Source organism: Parasteatoda tepidariorum, chromosome 7 (assembly GCF_043381705.1).
Source record: "Parasteatoda tepidariorum isolate YZ-2023 chromosome 7, CAS_Ptep_4.0, whole genome shotgun sequence".
NCBI classification, from domain to species: domain Eukaryota; kingdom Metazoa; phylum Arthropoda; class Arachnida; order Araneae; family Theridiidae; genus Parasteatoda; species Parasteatoda tepidariorum.
Window position 1 is genome coordinate 69,199,292 of NC_092210.1, and position 14,845 is coordinate 69,214,136.

At 28.7% G+C, this 14,845-nt stretch overlaps 1 protein-coding gene across 4 annotated transcripts in view; it reads right to left on the reverse strand.

Annotated features, from left to right (window-relative positions):
- Nucleotides 1-3,683: 3,683 nt before the first annotated feature.
- The window catches only part of LOC107447053 (glycine receptor subunit alpha-2), a 64,229-nt gene continuing 53,067 nt past the window's right edge, over nucleotides 3,684-14,845 (reverse strand). For 3 of the 4 annotated variants that reach the window (XM_071183567.1, XM_071183569.1, XM_071183570.1), the window contains 3 exons: nucleotides 11,572-11,727; nucleotides 8,472-8,791; nucleotides 3,684-5,100 (listed from right to left, as the gene is read on the reverse strand). In XM_071183567.1, the coding sequence (XP_071039668.1) occupies nucleotides 4,837-5,100; nucleotides 8,472-8,791; nucleotides 11,572-11,727 (740 nt within the window). In that variant the 3' untranslated portion in view covers nucleotides 3,684-4,836. The remainder of the gene's footprint in view (nucleotides 5,101-8,471; nucleotides 8,792-11,571; nucleotides 11,728-14,845) is intronic. The other variant, XM_071183568.1, reaches the window with a different exon arrangement.

The following is a 14,845-nucleotide window of genomic DNA, read 5'->3' on the forward strand; positions in this document are numbered from 1 at the left end:
GTTTCAAATGCCTAACAGACCCATCATAACCCTGCCTGACTCTTTAGAAAGAGGTTTTAAATTCCTTTGATTGATGAAGACAGTTCAATCGCGCATGTGTTTAGTAGTCAGCAGTTAGGAAGTAACCTAAAATCAGTTTCACTGAGATAGCTTTAACAATACATCAATTTCAAATTTCTTCACTGTTTATAACAATTTCAAAGAATTTGACTTGATCATGTACAATTACCTAAGCAAGAACGCATGAAAGGATGTTATATAGTATTTATAAGTAGTATTTATAAACAGTATTTCTATGTTATGTTAAAATTTCGATATTTTACATAATCCCTGATGTGCGTCATATGTTATAATGAAATAAATCGATTTTCGAAAAATGGAATTGGGAATTCTCTAGATTTAAATGTTTAAAAAAGTTGTTGGGCAATTCCTTTTCTAAGGAAATAAAAATCATAATTGTGCCCTTTTTCGTGAATATAAATAAAATTCCTTTGGTGTCAAGAAATTTCGCGCGTAGTTATATATTTAAATAACTTTTTTTTGCAAAATAACATAATTATTTTCATACGTCATATGTGAAACAAACCCCTAATATCATCAAATAAAAATGTCTGTTCAGTCTCAAACATCCATCCTGTATTGAAAAATAGTTTTCAAGAAAAATTTACCTTCTTAGTTTCCATCAACAATTCTTTTTTTTGTAATATTTACTTTTAAAAATATTAATTATATATTTATTGCTGATAATAGTATTTCGTAGGATTAATGCCATAAAAGAATTTTATAGCATTAAAAATTCCTCTGAGAATTTGTTTTATTATTTCAGCTTTCAGAATGCAACCAATCAACTTGGCTTTTGTTTAAATTATATCTAAGCCTTACTTAACATCATAAATAATGTCGTGACCAGAAGCTTCTTGCATAATGAACTTTGTGTTTTAACAGCAGTTCTTTACTCTGTTCATGAATAAATCTTTCCACCTCATAGAAATATTAATCCTTTTCAGGTTATAAAAATCACGTTAAAAATGTGTGTAGGTTTTTATAAAAGTTTCGAAAAAGTATACTGATATTGCAGTAAAAACTTAACTGAAAGGTACATTTATTATTTGGTTATATGTTAGCATACCTGCTTTCTTTGGTGCTAAAAACAACATACAAAATTAAATGTACTGAATTTGTTTACAAAATTTTGACAATTTGGTTAAAAAAATTTTACTATCGCAAATTTTTTTTGCACAGCTCAACAAATGACAAAAATAATATATTGACGAATAAGTCGAGCTCTTTTAACCAAAATATATTTAATGTAATTTTTTTTTACCTCAATTAAGGAGCCTAGGTTTCAGAGGAGTATCTTTGCACTCAATTTTTGGTTAATTTTAAGACAAATGATTTGGAAAAGTTTAAGTAAATGAAATTATTGCGATCAGATGTTACAAAATTTAAAGATTACGTTATAAAATGCTACTGCTTTAGAAGCAGAAAGTATTTAAAGTAAAGAATCGGCTCTAATAAACTTCCAGGAATTTTTAAGAGATTGATACAAGCAAATTGTGAAAACATCAGTAACGTCTCGAAAGAATATATCACAATTCCTCTCAGAAAAATGAGCATAGCGCAAAAAAAGTTCATAAAATTTTTCATAAACTGCTTTAATTTAATTAGTTTGTTATTATACAGCTGTTTTTTCCTTACTTTTTGTCTAAATATTAAAAACAAATAGATATTAAAAACAAAAGCCATTCTGATAGATAAATAAGCACTTATAATTGATCATTTCTGCTTAAACTAGAGAAGAAAAAAATTGCCATAACTTAAATAGAGCTCATTTTTTTAATTTCAAAGAATAAATTTTTAGTTAGAAATGTGTATGAATTTAAAGGTAAAGTCAGTCACTTAAAAATTATGAAATCAAACTTAAATATGTCTTAATTTGATTTGATATTAAAATAAAGTTGCATTAGATTAAAGTTGCACAACTTAAAGTAGATGATAAACTAAATTACAAATTTAAACACATAAAAAAANGTGTCCCACACTTATTGATTTTATTACCCGAGAAGTCACAAGCAATATCTTCAGGAATCACTCTTTGGAAGAAATAAAAGCCTTTCATCAAGGTTTGTTTGTGACATTAAGGTCAATCTTCCGGAAAAAGTGAAATAAAACCACGACATCTCAAGAGATTCTTTTTAAAGATACAAGGCTTAAAGAAAAAGAAAAATGGAATTCAAAGTCTTCTTTTTCTTTCTTTTGATAAAGTCCCTTTTTTTAAAAGTACTTTTTATATATATTTTGATATTTTAAAAAAACATTTAAAAAAAATTATAAGCTGAAGAAGTAAAAATAAATTGATTTTACTGCAAACATGAACTTTGATTTTTCTATGTTGATGGTCACCATCTTACATCCTATATATATATATATATATACTGAGAGAGAGAGAGAGAACTGTAAATACATTTTTTCGAGGATCAGAACAATCAAAATCCAATGAATTATTACTGAGAAAAAGATTAAAACTATCGAAATGTCGGAGGACAAAGAGAAGAGTTAAAAAATTTCTTTAGAAATACTTTCAAGCAACCATAAAATTAGTCTTTGGGTTTTCCATCCCACTTTCTTTTGTAGCTGATGATATTATAATTTCAATTCTATAGCATTTTTAATTTTCTCAAACTTAAGTATGTACTAGATTCTAGAAAGAATGGTCATTGCATTAAGGAAAAAAAGAATGGGTAAAGCTACCAGAATGTGATAAAATTTATCCAATTTTCTGGCTCTGTTGGAACACTAAAATGCACAGTTTTATTATCGAGCTCTTTGGTAATGTCCATAATTTTTACAGTAGTAGTATAATTTGAGACAACGCAAAACTGTTCAGTTTTATAACCTCTATTTCATTTCGTAAACAATCATAAACTTTGTTTACCGTCAGTTTGTTTCATTTCTAAATAACCTATAAATTAACATCATCAAACTTATAAACCTTGAGAAATATGTATTTGTAAATATAAAAATACCTAGGCAAGGCTAAACTAAATCACTAACTTAACTGTTACTCGTAAGTCTATCCAAATATCCTAAAATGAATACAGGAGGTAGCTGGTGCGAATCCCTCCAGAACCCTAGAAGTATCTATTTATTTATACTTATTTATGTATTGTTAAACATACACATGCAGGTTTGTGTGTTCAATACAAAGTTTGGCTTATAAGCTCTTGTCAAGATGAAGAACATGTAAGTTAAAGAAGGACATCACAAATATATATCCATGTAGACGGTGGGATTCGAACCCAGTATTATCACACTACCATAGATGAATCGATATAATGCCTTTCACTAACTAGAGTATCCGTTCCACAACTTCAAAAGGCACTTTAATCGATGTTTTGCAAGGAGAAACAATTTATAAATAAATGCTGGGATAGTAATATTTATTTTTTAATTATTCGTTCTACAGGGCATACCCGGCCAAACAGTCTCGTGTTTCAAATGCCTAACAGACCCTTCTCATTTTTGAAATTTTAAAGCGAATTTTACCCCAATGATATTTAAAATTTAATTTTGTTAAGGTGCAATATATATGTTGCTACCAAAGATCACGTTTTTTAAATAATCTGTAATTTTTTAAAACGTAAGTGCTAAATTAATTAAAACGTAAATACAATATTACAAAATTATAATACAAAAGTTCTTTAATATTTTTGTGTTTTATAGTTTTTATGCACTTAAAGTGGCAGACAAGTATATAACAAACAAAATACATACAAATTTCTAAGAGAAACAATGGAAAATCATTGCATAAAAACGTGATATAAGTTACGCTGTAAAATATCTTTGCCTAAAAAAATTTTATTATTAATATGATACTTTATTATTTTAATAGAACTCTTGCTCCTGACAAGCACATTTTATTATTATGTAAGAGAGCAAATTGTTGCTTGGAGAAATATTTTTTAGTTTTATATGTCGAATACGTTGACTCAATTTATTTAGAAATTTTATAGAAACATATTATATATTTGACTAATTACATTATACATTTGATTAATTACAAAAAATGCATATAACTTGTGAGAATTTTTGTGAATAAATACTGTAGTGTATTTAAGTAAAATGGTGTTGTGCCTTGGACAATAGTCATTATCTTCTGAATTTGTTACTCGAAGGAAGTTAAATATTCACGTAATTAAAACTTGTTTTGAATGAAGTCAACGGGAAAATATAACGGTACTAACTTGTGGTCTTACTTATATTTTTGACAGGATCAAGGTGCGAGAGCGCGTTTCTTATTAAATTAAACTTTACAATAAGGAGTTATTTTACTTAAGCTTGTTGTACCGTCTAAGATACAACAAGCTTGTTATATCTAAATTAAGTTGGTTATATCTAAAATAATGGAATTTTTCTTTAAAAAAATTGGTATAGAATGGAATTTCGTTATTTATTTACATTAATTCTTTTTTCAATTTACTTCAGGGATTCATTTTTGAAACAAATCAATTTAGAAACTTATTCTGTAACCGTAAAATAACAAAGGGCGAAACCTGGAGTGGTCAAGTATTATTTGTTGTGATCAAGAACATATGGTACATAGCAACATATGGTACTTATCAACATATTGTACTTGTGTTAGAACACATCAATAAAACTCTTTTTCAAAGGCATCAACTATATACTGCGCTAAGATTTTCACTGGTTCGATGTACCGCAGGGCAAGATGCAACTCTCCCACATTATCCTTTCTTATACATGAATTTTTAAGAAAATTCATTTCCCTTTTTTTATTTCTAGAAATAGCTATAAAAGATATTAAATATGATTTTGACATCAAGGATTTATGCTTAAATAGTTAATCCAATAGGCCAAAGAAAAAACTAAAAAACAAAGAGGAAACAGAAATCTACAGATTTTATCTAGCAGTTGAGTTTCTTCTTCGAAATCTGGTCCCAGTGGCTCATTTTGCGAAGCATTATTTGCGCTTAACTGTTTCTTTTTAACTTCCGCTTTCTTTGTAAGTGTTTGGGGTGATACTACACTGTTTGATCTTATATCACTCCAAGCAGTAGCAACATGACGTTTCCTGTCTTGAATCTAAAATCAAAATCATTGCAGACTTAAAGAAATGCATTCCAGTCAGATACAAAATCATTACATTAAGACATGTTGCACATCATAAATATTAGCACACGTTATACGAATCTGCAATCTATCAAGGACATGATTAGGTGAATCTCAACAGATCGTTCCAGATATGTTTCGCACATGCTTAACAAATCTGAAGAAAATTAAAGCTTATATTTAATTCTTCTCTGCGTAATATTCGAAATTAAATAATATTTATTTACTTCAAAATTTATTTTGTTAACTATTTTAAAATTTATTTTGTAAGTTAAAAAAATAAAATAGGAAATAAATTAAACATGAATGTAAACTAATTAACATTTTACTATATTTTTATCAAATAGCATTCTTATTTATGAGGTCACTTAAAATCTTTGTCAGTTATTGTATCACTTTCATTGTAGTGAGTTTTTCTTTAATGACTGTGCATTATTAAAGAAAAACCTTTCATGCCAGATTAATTAGCTCAATTATATTCATTTCTAATTCCCTTAATGCCCCCAAAGACAAGACGCAGAATATTGGTTACAAGTAAGAATAACAGATCAAATTCTGTTTCAATTAAATAATTTATATTAACTTCCAAGAACAAAATGTTACTTGTTTGCATCTAATGCAGGTGAAACCTACAAGACAAGGAAATATGGCCTAGTCTAAATACGAGTAAAAAAAAAGTGTGAAGCTCGAAAGCCAGAGTGCAGAATATTCCCTGCAGTTATCCAAGGTAAAGAAAGCTATCACCTCAGGAAAAAGTCAAAACGAATTTATCTCAGTAAAAACTTAAATATATTACTAAACACTGCTAGGTGTACAGTGCACAAAGTGAAAAACGGACCAAACTGAATAACTTTTGATTTAATGATCGGATCTTCTCATTTTAAGACTCATTCTTAATGGTTTGAAGGGGTGACCTCAAATTTGCTAATTAATTAGTGCAAACGATTTTTTGAGATACGAAATCAGGCCCATAAACGTACTTTCTCTGAATAAACATAAATTTTTTTCAGCGGATTCGGATTGCTGACCCCAAAATATAGGGTGTAGCAGCAATCTGGGAAATATGCAGGAGAGCGGCCCAAAGTTTCGTCATCTTAATATTAATTTTATTTTTTACGTATTTCGCTATATCTCGAGAACTTTTTAGGCGAATAGAAACATTTTTGTACACAAGTATAAAATTCATTTATCCAAAAAATATATTTTTTATTATTTTATTTAATATTAGTCGAAAAAGTTTTAAATCAGAAAGTATACAATTTTTGCATTATTTTAAAGAATATAACTTTACACAGCAAGATTCAAAAGCTAAGTGAAATCGGTCGAATAGTTTCTGAGAAATTGAATTTCAAAAAAGTTGTATTTTAAAAATTCGATTTCTCAGGAACAATTTGACCGATTTCGCTAAAATTTTGTATTTCGCCATGTAAAATTATATTCTTTAAAATGATGTAAAAAATTTCAGACCTCACTGTTTGAAATTTGTTTGACTAATATTAAATAAAATAATAAAAAATACAACTATTTATTATAAGCTACTTTTTGCATGGAATTATCTTTGGAAAAATAAGATTTACAATTGTGTGGAAAAAATTCTCAATTTACTTAAACTTTCTTCGAGATATAACAAAATATGCAAGAAGTAAAATTAACATTGTGGGATCTAAACTTTGGACCACTCTCTTGATCAAACTATTGAGACCATATATATCCTAGAGTGCAGTTACCCCTATATCTTGGAGATTAAAAATACGAATCGGTTGAAAAAAAGGCATGTTTATTCGGAAAAAGTATGTTTTTGTGCTTGAATTTTAGCATATTATTAGCATATTTTTGGTCATCCTCTTGAACCATTAAGAATGAGTCCTAGAATGTGAAGATCTAATCATTAGATCAAAAGTTATTAAGGGTGGTTTAATTTTATTTTGCTCAATGTACTACAGTGAAGCCTAATGAGACGATAGCCTAGAAAAAATTCAAAATACCTTTATAATAGAAAAATTTCGGAATTTAATATTGAGTTTCATTCCATCACATCTGATATGCATTGTTAACTTGTTATTGAAAAAAAATTAAGGCAATAAACAAATCTTCTTCTTATACACAAATTAAGGTGGAGTATATTATACACAAAACAATTTACTAACTTATTTTTAATAATTTTTATAAGATTCTCCAAAGAGATGTCTATGATGACGTTTTGATAATCAGCAGATCCAGGACCTGCAAAAATCTCCTATTCAGAAAGCACACAAATGCCAGTTTGATTTTTATCCCTTGCATTTGTTAAAGTGTCTGAGTCAAAACCAACTTTTTGTGTCGGATCAGAAGAAAAAGTTCTTTGGTACTGTTCCATCACTTACGGAATTCGCAGCTAAATGCCAAGATGACGAAAGCTATAAAGCTTTTTTATGGTCTTTGAGGATCTCAGAACTAAAATAATTTTATTTGTGACACTGAAATTAGAATTTGATTTTTAAGCAGTACAAAGTGAAAAGATGAGATCAGTGAACAAAAAAAAAGGACATGCTTAATCATTCTTATAACAAATTTCCACGTACTTGCACTCAATCTCAATGTTTCAAGATCCTAACCTAAAATTTGTTTGTTAATTATTATTCCTATAATTTCAGTATTATTTAATTTTTGTTTTTGATTTAGGTTTTGATTAACACATTTTTGTTATTGATTAGTTCTGATGTCTTTAGACTTAAGCAGACTTAAGCAGGCAGACTTGTGGAGCTAGAGGGTAGCGAGAGACACATAAAAGGTGAATTCCTATACGTTTGTATTAGGATGCGCAGAAGTGATGTATGTATGCTAATGCAAACATATGCAAATTTTCCCTCAGTACGCCTATCAATTTCCGCTCTCTTCCTTAGCGTTTTAAATTTTTCCTTTTTCTAGTGCTTTAAACAATAAAGTCAGCAAAAAGTATTTTTATCAAGAATAGTGTATTTAGAAAAACATAAACTATTCTTGATAATAGTGCGCTTTTAATTGTTAATTTTCATACTTGACATCTTTATAACAGGTGCTAAAAATAGTTTTTAAGTATAAATTTTCTGTTTAAATACAGATTAATATAACACTTTATTTTTATTTTAAAGCCAGTTAAGAACAAATCAAGAATCGATTTTCATGCATATTATATACATAGTCTCTGTAACAATACATGAATGCATCTAAATATGAATGTATTTAGGTTTTCTTTTCATAAACATCGATCATTTAAACATGATAATCATTATATGAATCCATCGTATGTATGACATGCATTATTAATAAACAAATTAGATAAATAAGAAAAAATTCGCATGTGGTAATTTCTAGAAATATTTTACCTTTTTACTGTAAAGACTATATACGATAGAATATTCTAGAAGTGATAAAAACACAAGCATCATGCAGGCAAACAACCAAATATCCAAAGCAGTCAGGTAATTGATTGGTGGTAAATGAGAACGAGCTTGTGATGCTTGGGTAGATAGAGTTAGAAGAGATGTGAGTCCCAGAGCCACCCTGGCTGGAACTGATCGAACATTGAGCCAAAAAGAAAGGAAAGAGAGAACCACAATCAGTCCACTCGGAAGATACACATTAAATATGTGACTACTCAAGTAACGCACGAACCTGAATTTTGCTCCCAGACCACTGTAAGTAGCTGAAATAAGAACAAAAGTCAATAACAATTTGTTATAAATGCTATTATACTATATCAATAAAAAGCGCATTTTAAGCACACATTAGTATTTTGCAAGATGTATAATTCTTTTATAATTTGATACTGATTTGCTTTTATGATTTGTGTGATTTTATAATTTGAAAATGACTTTTTTTAAGGATTTTCTTCGTTTTATAATTTACGGATAACATGTGGAACTTCAGATTGGAAGAATTAAATTAATTACTTAGTTTTCAATCTCATTTCATTGATATTACAGATAAGCAATATTCTATATCCAATTTTTTAAAAAAAAATAGAGAAGAGGAAGTTTTGAAGTTTGCAGAAAATTTAATAATAGAGTTATAAATTAGATTTATCACGTTTGAGGAAGGAGGTGGACGTTGATTATTTATGTTTTTGATAGTTATGATTTTATTTATATTGATATTTATGTTTTTATTTAGCAATTTTAATTTTATTGCATTTAAGCATAACTTAAGAACAATAAACAGGTCCTGGGTTCGATCCTTGGGCCGGGCAAGGTTGACTCAGCCTTTCATCCCTTCAGTGGGTCGATAAATGAGTACCAAGTATGCTTGGGAACTAAACACTGGGGGTTGGTTCCGCATTCGACTGACAACCTGACCGGAACATTTGCTCCTGCACCTCAGAGACCAAGATCAAGAAAACTGAGTTAAGCACAATAGGCCTTGGCCCTCTGTGGGCTGTTGCGTCAGTGAGTTTAGTTTTTTTTTTAAGAACAATAAAGCAAATACGTGCGCCGAATTAGCGTGGCTTTAGGTGAGGTCTCTCAGCTCCCAGTTAACCTCTCGTCTATAGAACGTGTAACAAACCCGGGAGGCACCTTTCTAAATCAGACATCATTTTACACTCTTAACCACAATCAAATTTCGCCAATTAACAAAAGCGCCCATCTTTCACTTCTACTACTGCAACCCCATTTTTTGCTAAACGTGATTCTTTTCTTTAACCTTGATAGTCTTCCTAAGTTTTGATTTTAATTTGTTGAAAAAAATGAGAGACGCAAAAAAATAATTATTAATAAAAATCACAATGGGAAAAGTGACTCAGACAGTTCCCACACCTTCATTAAACAAGATATTTGATCGGTTAAAACAAAAAGAGCTTGTATTTGAAATTATTTAACTGCAGCTATACAGACAGCGTAGCGTTTCTTAAGGGACTTATTCTACTTAGAAATGATTAGAATGAATTTCTTTTCTTTTTTAAATCGTGTATCATGGAACTAGAATGTTTAACTTTTAGTATACAGTGCCATAACGGGTCGGGAAAATGAGCATCTGTCCAAGACTCTGTAACGTTTCACGCTGGTGATATTCAAATAATAATAATAATTAAATAATGTTAATTTTTTAGAATTACGGAGTATTTTTTTTTTTTTTTTTTTTTATTTTNATGAATTGGGAAAGAAGGCAATAGTATCCTCATATCTAGGGAAAAAACTTTATAAATTAAAATTAGATAATTAGAAAATAAGAAGCATTTAAAAAATTTTAGATCGGAGCCCTTATATGCAAAATTTTTTTAATCGACACAAATGTTTTGTATATGTTACGGTAAAGCACCGAAATCTGGAGAATGTCGACATTCACCGGTGAATGTCAACATTCACGTAGTCGCTTGGTGTATGTCCGAAATATTTGCTAAATTCCCTTATTTCTGACTCTCACCGGTGAATGTCAACAATCACATAGTCGCTTTGGTGAATGTCCAAAATATTTGTTATATCCAATTTTATATTAATTTATTCGTTAATATTATTATATTTATTTGATATATTTATATTTATTCTATATTTTAATACTTACTGACGATAGATTAGAAGAAACATCAGTGTTTGGAGTATCGGGCAAATATATACCGAGCAATGGCACTTGACCTTAAAAAAGCATCAGTGTAGGGGTATACCGGGCAAATGTATAACNCATCAGTGTAGGGTATACCGGGCAGTGACACTTAACCTTAAAAAAAACATCAGTGTAGGGTATACCGGGCAGTGGCACTTAACTTTAAAAAAACATCAGTGTAGGGTTAAAACATCAAATAAATGTAATTATATCCACGAATAAATTCATATCAAATCGAATGTAATAAATATTTCGGATATTCACCAAAGCATATCTGTGATTGTCGGCATACACCGGTGTGGATCCGAATGTACAAGAATGCAACGAAATATTCGATCTTTCACGGACGTATTTGGTGTTTGTCGACATTCACCGGTGAAAGTCAACAACCACCAATTTCGTTCTTTCGCCGTGACATACATAAAACATGAAAATTACATTATAGTTGACAGAATTTGAAAGGCAGAAAAAAAGTTAAAAAATTAAATTCGAGAAATTTAAAAGAAAAAAAAATAAAGTGCGCTTTCTTTAAAATTAAAGCTCTTATTGATCTGATTTAGAAAGGCTCTCACGGAAGAAGTACACCATAGTAAATAAAATGAAAATAATTTACTGTTCCTTGGGCCCGAGGGTTGGGGCACATTGTTAGAGTATCGCAACGTTTTTCTTGTATTTTGATCTGGTTCTGTTTTCTTTTCCTTCTTTATTATATAAAAATTGTAGAAAAAATATGTAGTTTGAACTACTGATATGTAGTTTGTACTGAAGTAAAAAAAAACTCAAAAGCTTTATAATTTCGATACTATTTTTTAATGACTAATGTAAGTAAAATGAAAAATTTTTTGTGTTATAAAATGTGGGAAAGAAATAATCTAGTAAGAAATATACCCAATGGCCATACTAGCTTTCTTGTAGTAGGTTCTGCGCTAATAATACAATATTTCAAAGGTTGTATTTTTGCAATATACATGTTTGAAACTCCTGCATTTTCTTCTTCTCTTTCTTCAATCCATTTGAATATAAGATGTTTATTACTATTCGCTACTGAAAAAAAATCGCAAATCTATAAAAAAAAAAGTGCAATACATTTTTCTGTAAAATACAATACCGAAAAATACAATCATATGAAATTATATAAAATCTGATAATTTTCTGTATAAACGTGATTTATGATCACTTTTAAATAATAATCACTTTCAGTCAAACTGTTTTGGCTCAATTTAGACAATGTTGCATTCTGCTTAAATAGAGAATAATTTAAACGCATCTTTATTTATCTATTTACTTTTTTTGACATTTTATACACAGAAAAAAATTTCTTGTAACATTACTGTACTTTATGGTAACATTTCTGGGTTGTTGTTTTTTTTTAAAAAATAGTAATAATTTTGGATAATAAAAACAAAATATACCGTATTTAAACCATTCATATGGTAATTTTCCCATTCACATGATGACTGTTTAACAGAAGTTCCAGGTCTTTTTTAAAATTATAGGTCTCATTACCTCATATTTAGTGACAAATAAAAAACTGAGAAATAAATTTAACCAAATAAATAGCGTTTATGCCATGCTCTAAAGTATTATGCTAATGTAACTGGATTTTATTACATTTACTAAATTTTATTACACACTATAAAATTATATTTCGTTGTTAATCATTAACAAAGCGTTTCGGTAAAAATTGCCGAGCCCCTTGGTGCTCCCATAGAGCAAGAAACACGGTTAATTTTACCATATTCTGGTAGTCTTGACCATACTTTTTTTCCCAATGTAGAATGATACACCTGATATTTATGCATTTTTTTTACAGAAATGTTATTTATAGTCATTTTTTCAGAAAACTAGCTAAGTACGGAATTCCTTTTTTATTTAAACTATTATGAGGCTTAAGGTATGATAGTTGTTGAAAATACAAATGTTGTTACTCGTGTTTTTAGTTCTCACTCTAATGTTATTTCTAACTGTTGTTGCTTTTTGTTTAATGCAAACACAATGTATGAAAAATTAAAATTTTTACAAATTTGTAATTTGGAAAGACGGATAACACGTAACATGAATAAGATAGTAATTATAGTAATTATTGTACACGGAATTGAGATAATCATTCTCAAAAGACATATTCATAATTTTGTTTCTGAATTTTCAATTTTAAGACTCAATTAGCACGCATTCTTTAGCACTCACAAACATCTTCTCTTCTTTGAAAAAAAAAAATTTATGAGAAATGTCCATGAAGCCTTGGTCACAACAAAGAATTTTATTGGATAGGAATTACTTTAGTGATTCAACTAACTGGAAATTAATTTGTTTTTATTTATATAAAATTATCTGCTAACTCAGATAATAAGTTCATACAAAGTTGATATATGAAGCAATTAAGCAGAATGAATATTTCATATCATGCAAGTCCCTCAATCAACTATCCTTAATATCATTTATAAAGGAGCATTGTGAGTATACAAAATTATTTTTAAAAAAATTTAGATTTTTTTTAAAGATTCAATTACTGTTTGGGATAATTCCATTAACAATTATATTAATATTAATAATTTTATTGTATTTAAATAAATTTATGAAATTTAAAATTATTTTTGTTAAATCTATCATAGATGTATAAAGTGAATACAGACTAGTAAATATACCATTATAAATATAAAATTTTTGATATATATAGATGTATATATCTATATGTGTGTATAATATAGATATTTATGTAGGGGAGAGTCGGGTAGCACCGCCCACTTAAGGAGTATTGCTTATATTTCTGTATAATAGTGAGTAATAACCAATATTTTTGTATGTTTATATACACATGAAATTGCCAGTGGGCGGGGGTACCCGCTGGGCGGGGTTACCCGACTCTCCCCTACGTTCTATAAAATATTTACGAGTGCATATATTGCTGGTACATATATTAAAAAAATAACTTTGTTTCAACTGAAGCATTTTAGCTTAAAAATGCATAGTTCCAACAATTTCAACCAAGTTTTAGTTTAGAAAAAAGAAACTTATTTTCATTTTTTCTAGTTCTAATTTATATCTATAGTTATTATAGGTGTTTATCATTATTTTACTTTTGTTACAATTTTACTGTTATAAATATTTTCTAATTTTCTCAAAACTGAAAAATACTAACTGTTTTATAATATTAATCAATCAATTAATCAATTAATCAAAGCCAGTGACGAGAAAAATCACAACATTTGCACACAGTATTATACAAGAAATCTTACAGCACCAGGGAATGACTGCATGGGAACACTGGAAACCAATATTTTTTTACTTGAGAAAAAAGTTTAAATAGATCAATAGGAAAAAAAATATGGGCAAGGCATAGGTTTTATATGTTTTTTATTTAACCATAATTTGTTTTTGTAACTTTAAATTAGTTCGAACAAAGATTTCGTGTGGCAAATCTCGGTAGACGAAAGCAAGCTGTTAAAAAAAATGCAAGTCACATAATTTGCAAATTTATACTTTTTCCTTCACGGCGAAAACATCTATGGTTAAAAGTACGAGAATATGGTAGAATTTACCATGTTTCTAGCTCTATGGAAAAACCAAAAACCTCGGTGATTTTTATCGAAACACTTTGGTAATAATTTTGGTATAATTAACAATAAAATATTGTTCTTTAATGCGTGACAAAATTTGGTAATTTTATCATGATGCGTGGTTAAATTTACTTTTCAGTTTTGAATTTATAAGAATTAATTAAGTTTTGAATATAAAAAGAATTACATTTCTATAATTTTAAAAACCAGAATTTCCAACAAACCATTATCATATGAGCAGAAAAATTACCAAACTAACAATTTTTTTTTACCAGAAATATCATTAACTTACAGTATGAAAATTTTACTAGATTTTTTTTCGCCGTGTAATAAAAATCAGCCTACTGACACGGAAAACCTGAAATACAGTAATAATGTAATTTTAATGATACAAAAAGAAAAGCAGAAGTCGAAAAAAACACAAAATTAAATTATTTTTAATTTTTTTTTAACTTTCCCAACCCTGTAACCTCTTTATTTTTTGTAAAAACATAATAGATGGATTCATAGTGTATAAATTAATATATACTATATATCTATATAGGGGAGAGTCGGGTAACCCCGCCCAGCGGGTATCCCCGCCCACTGGCAATTTCATGTGTATA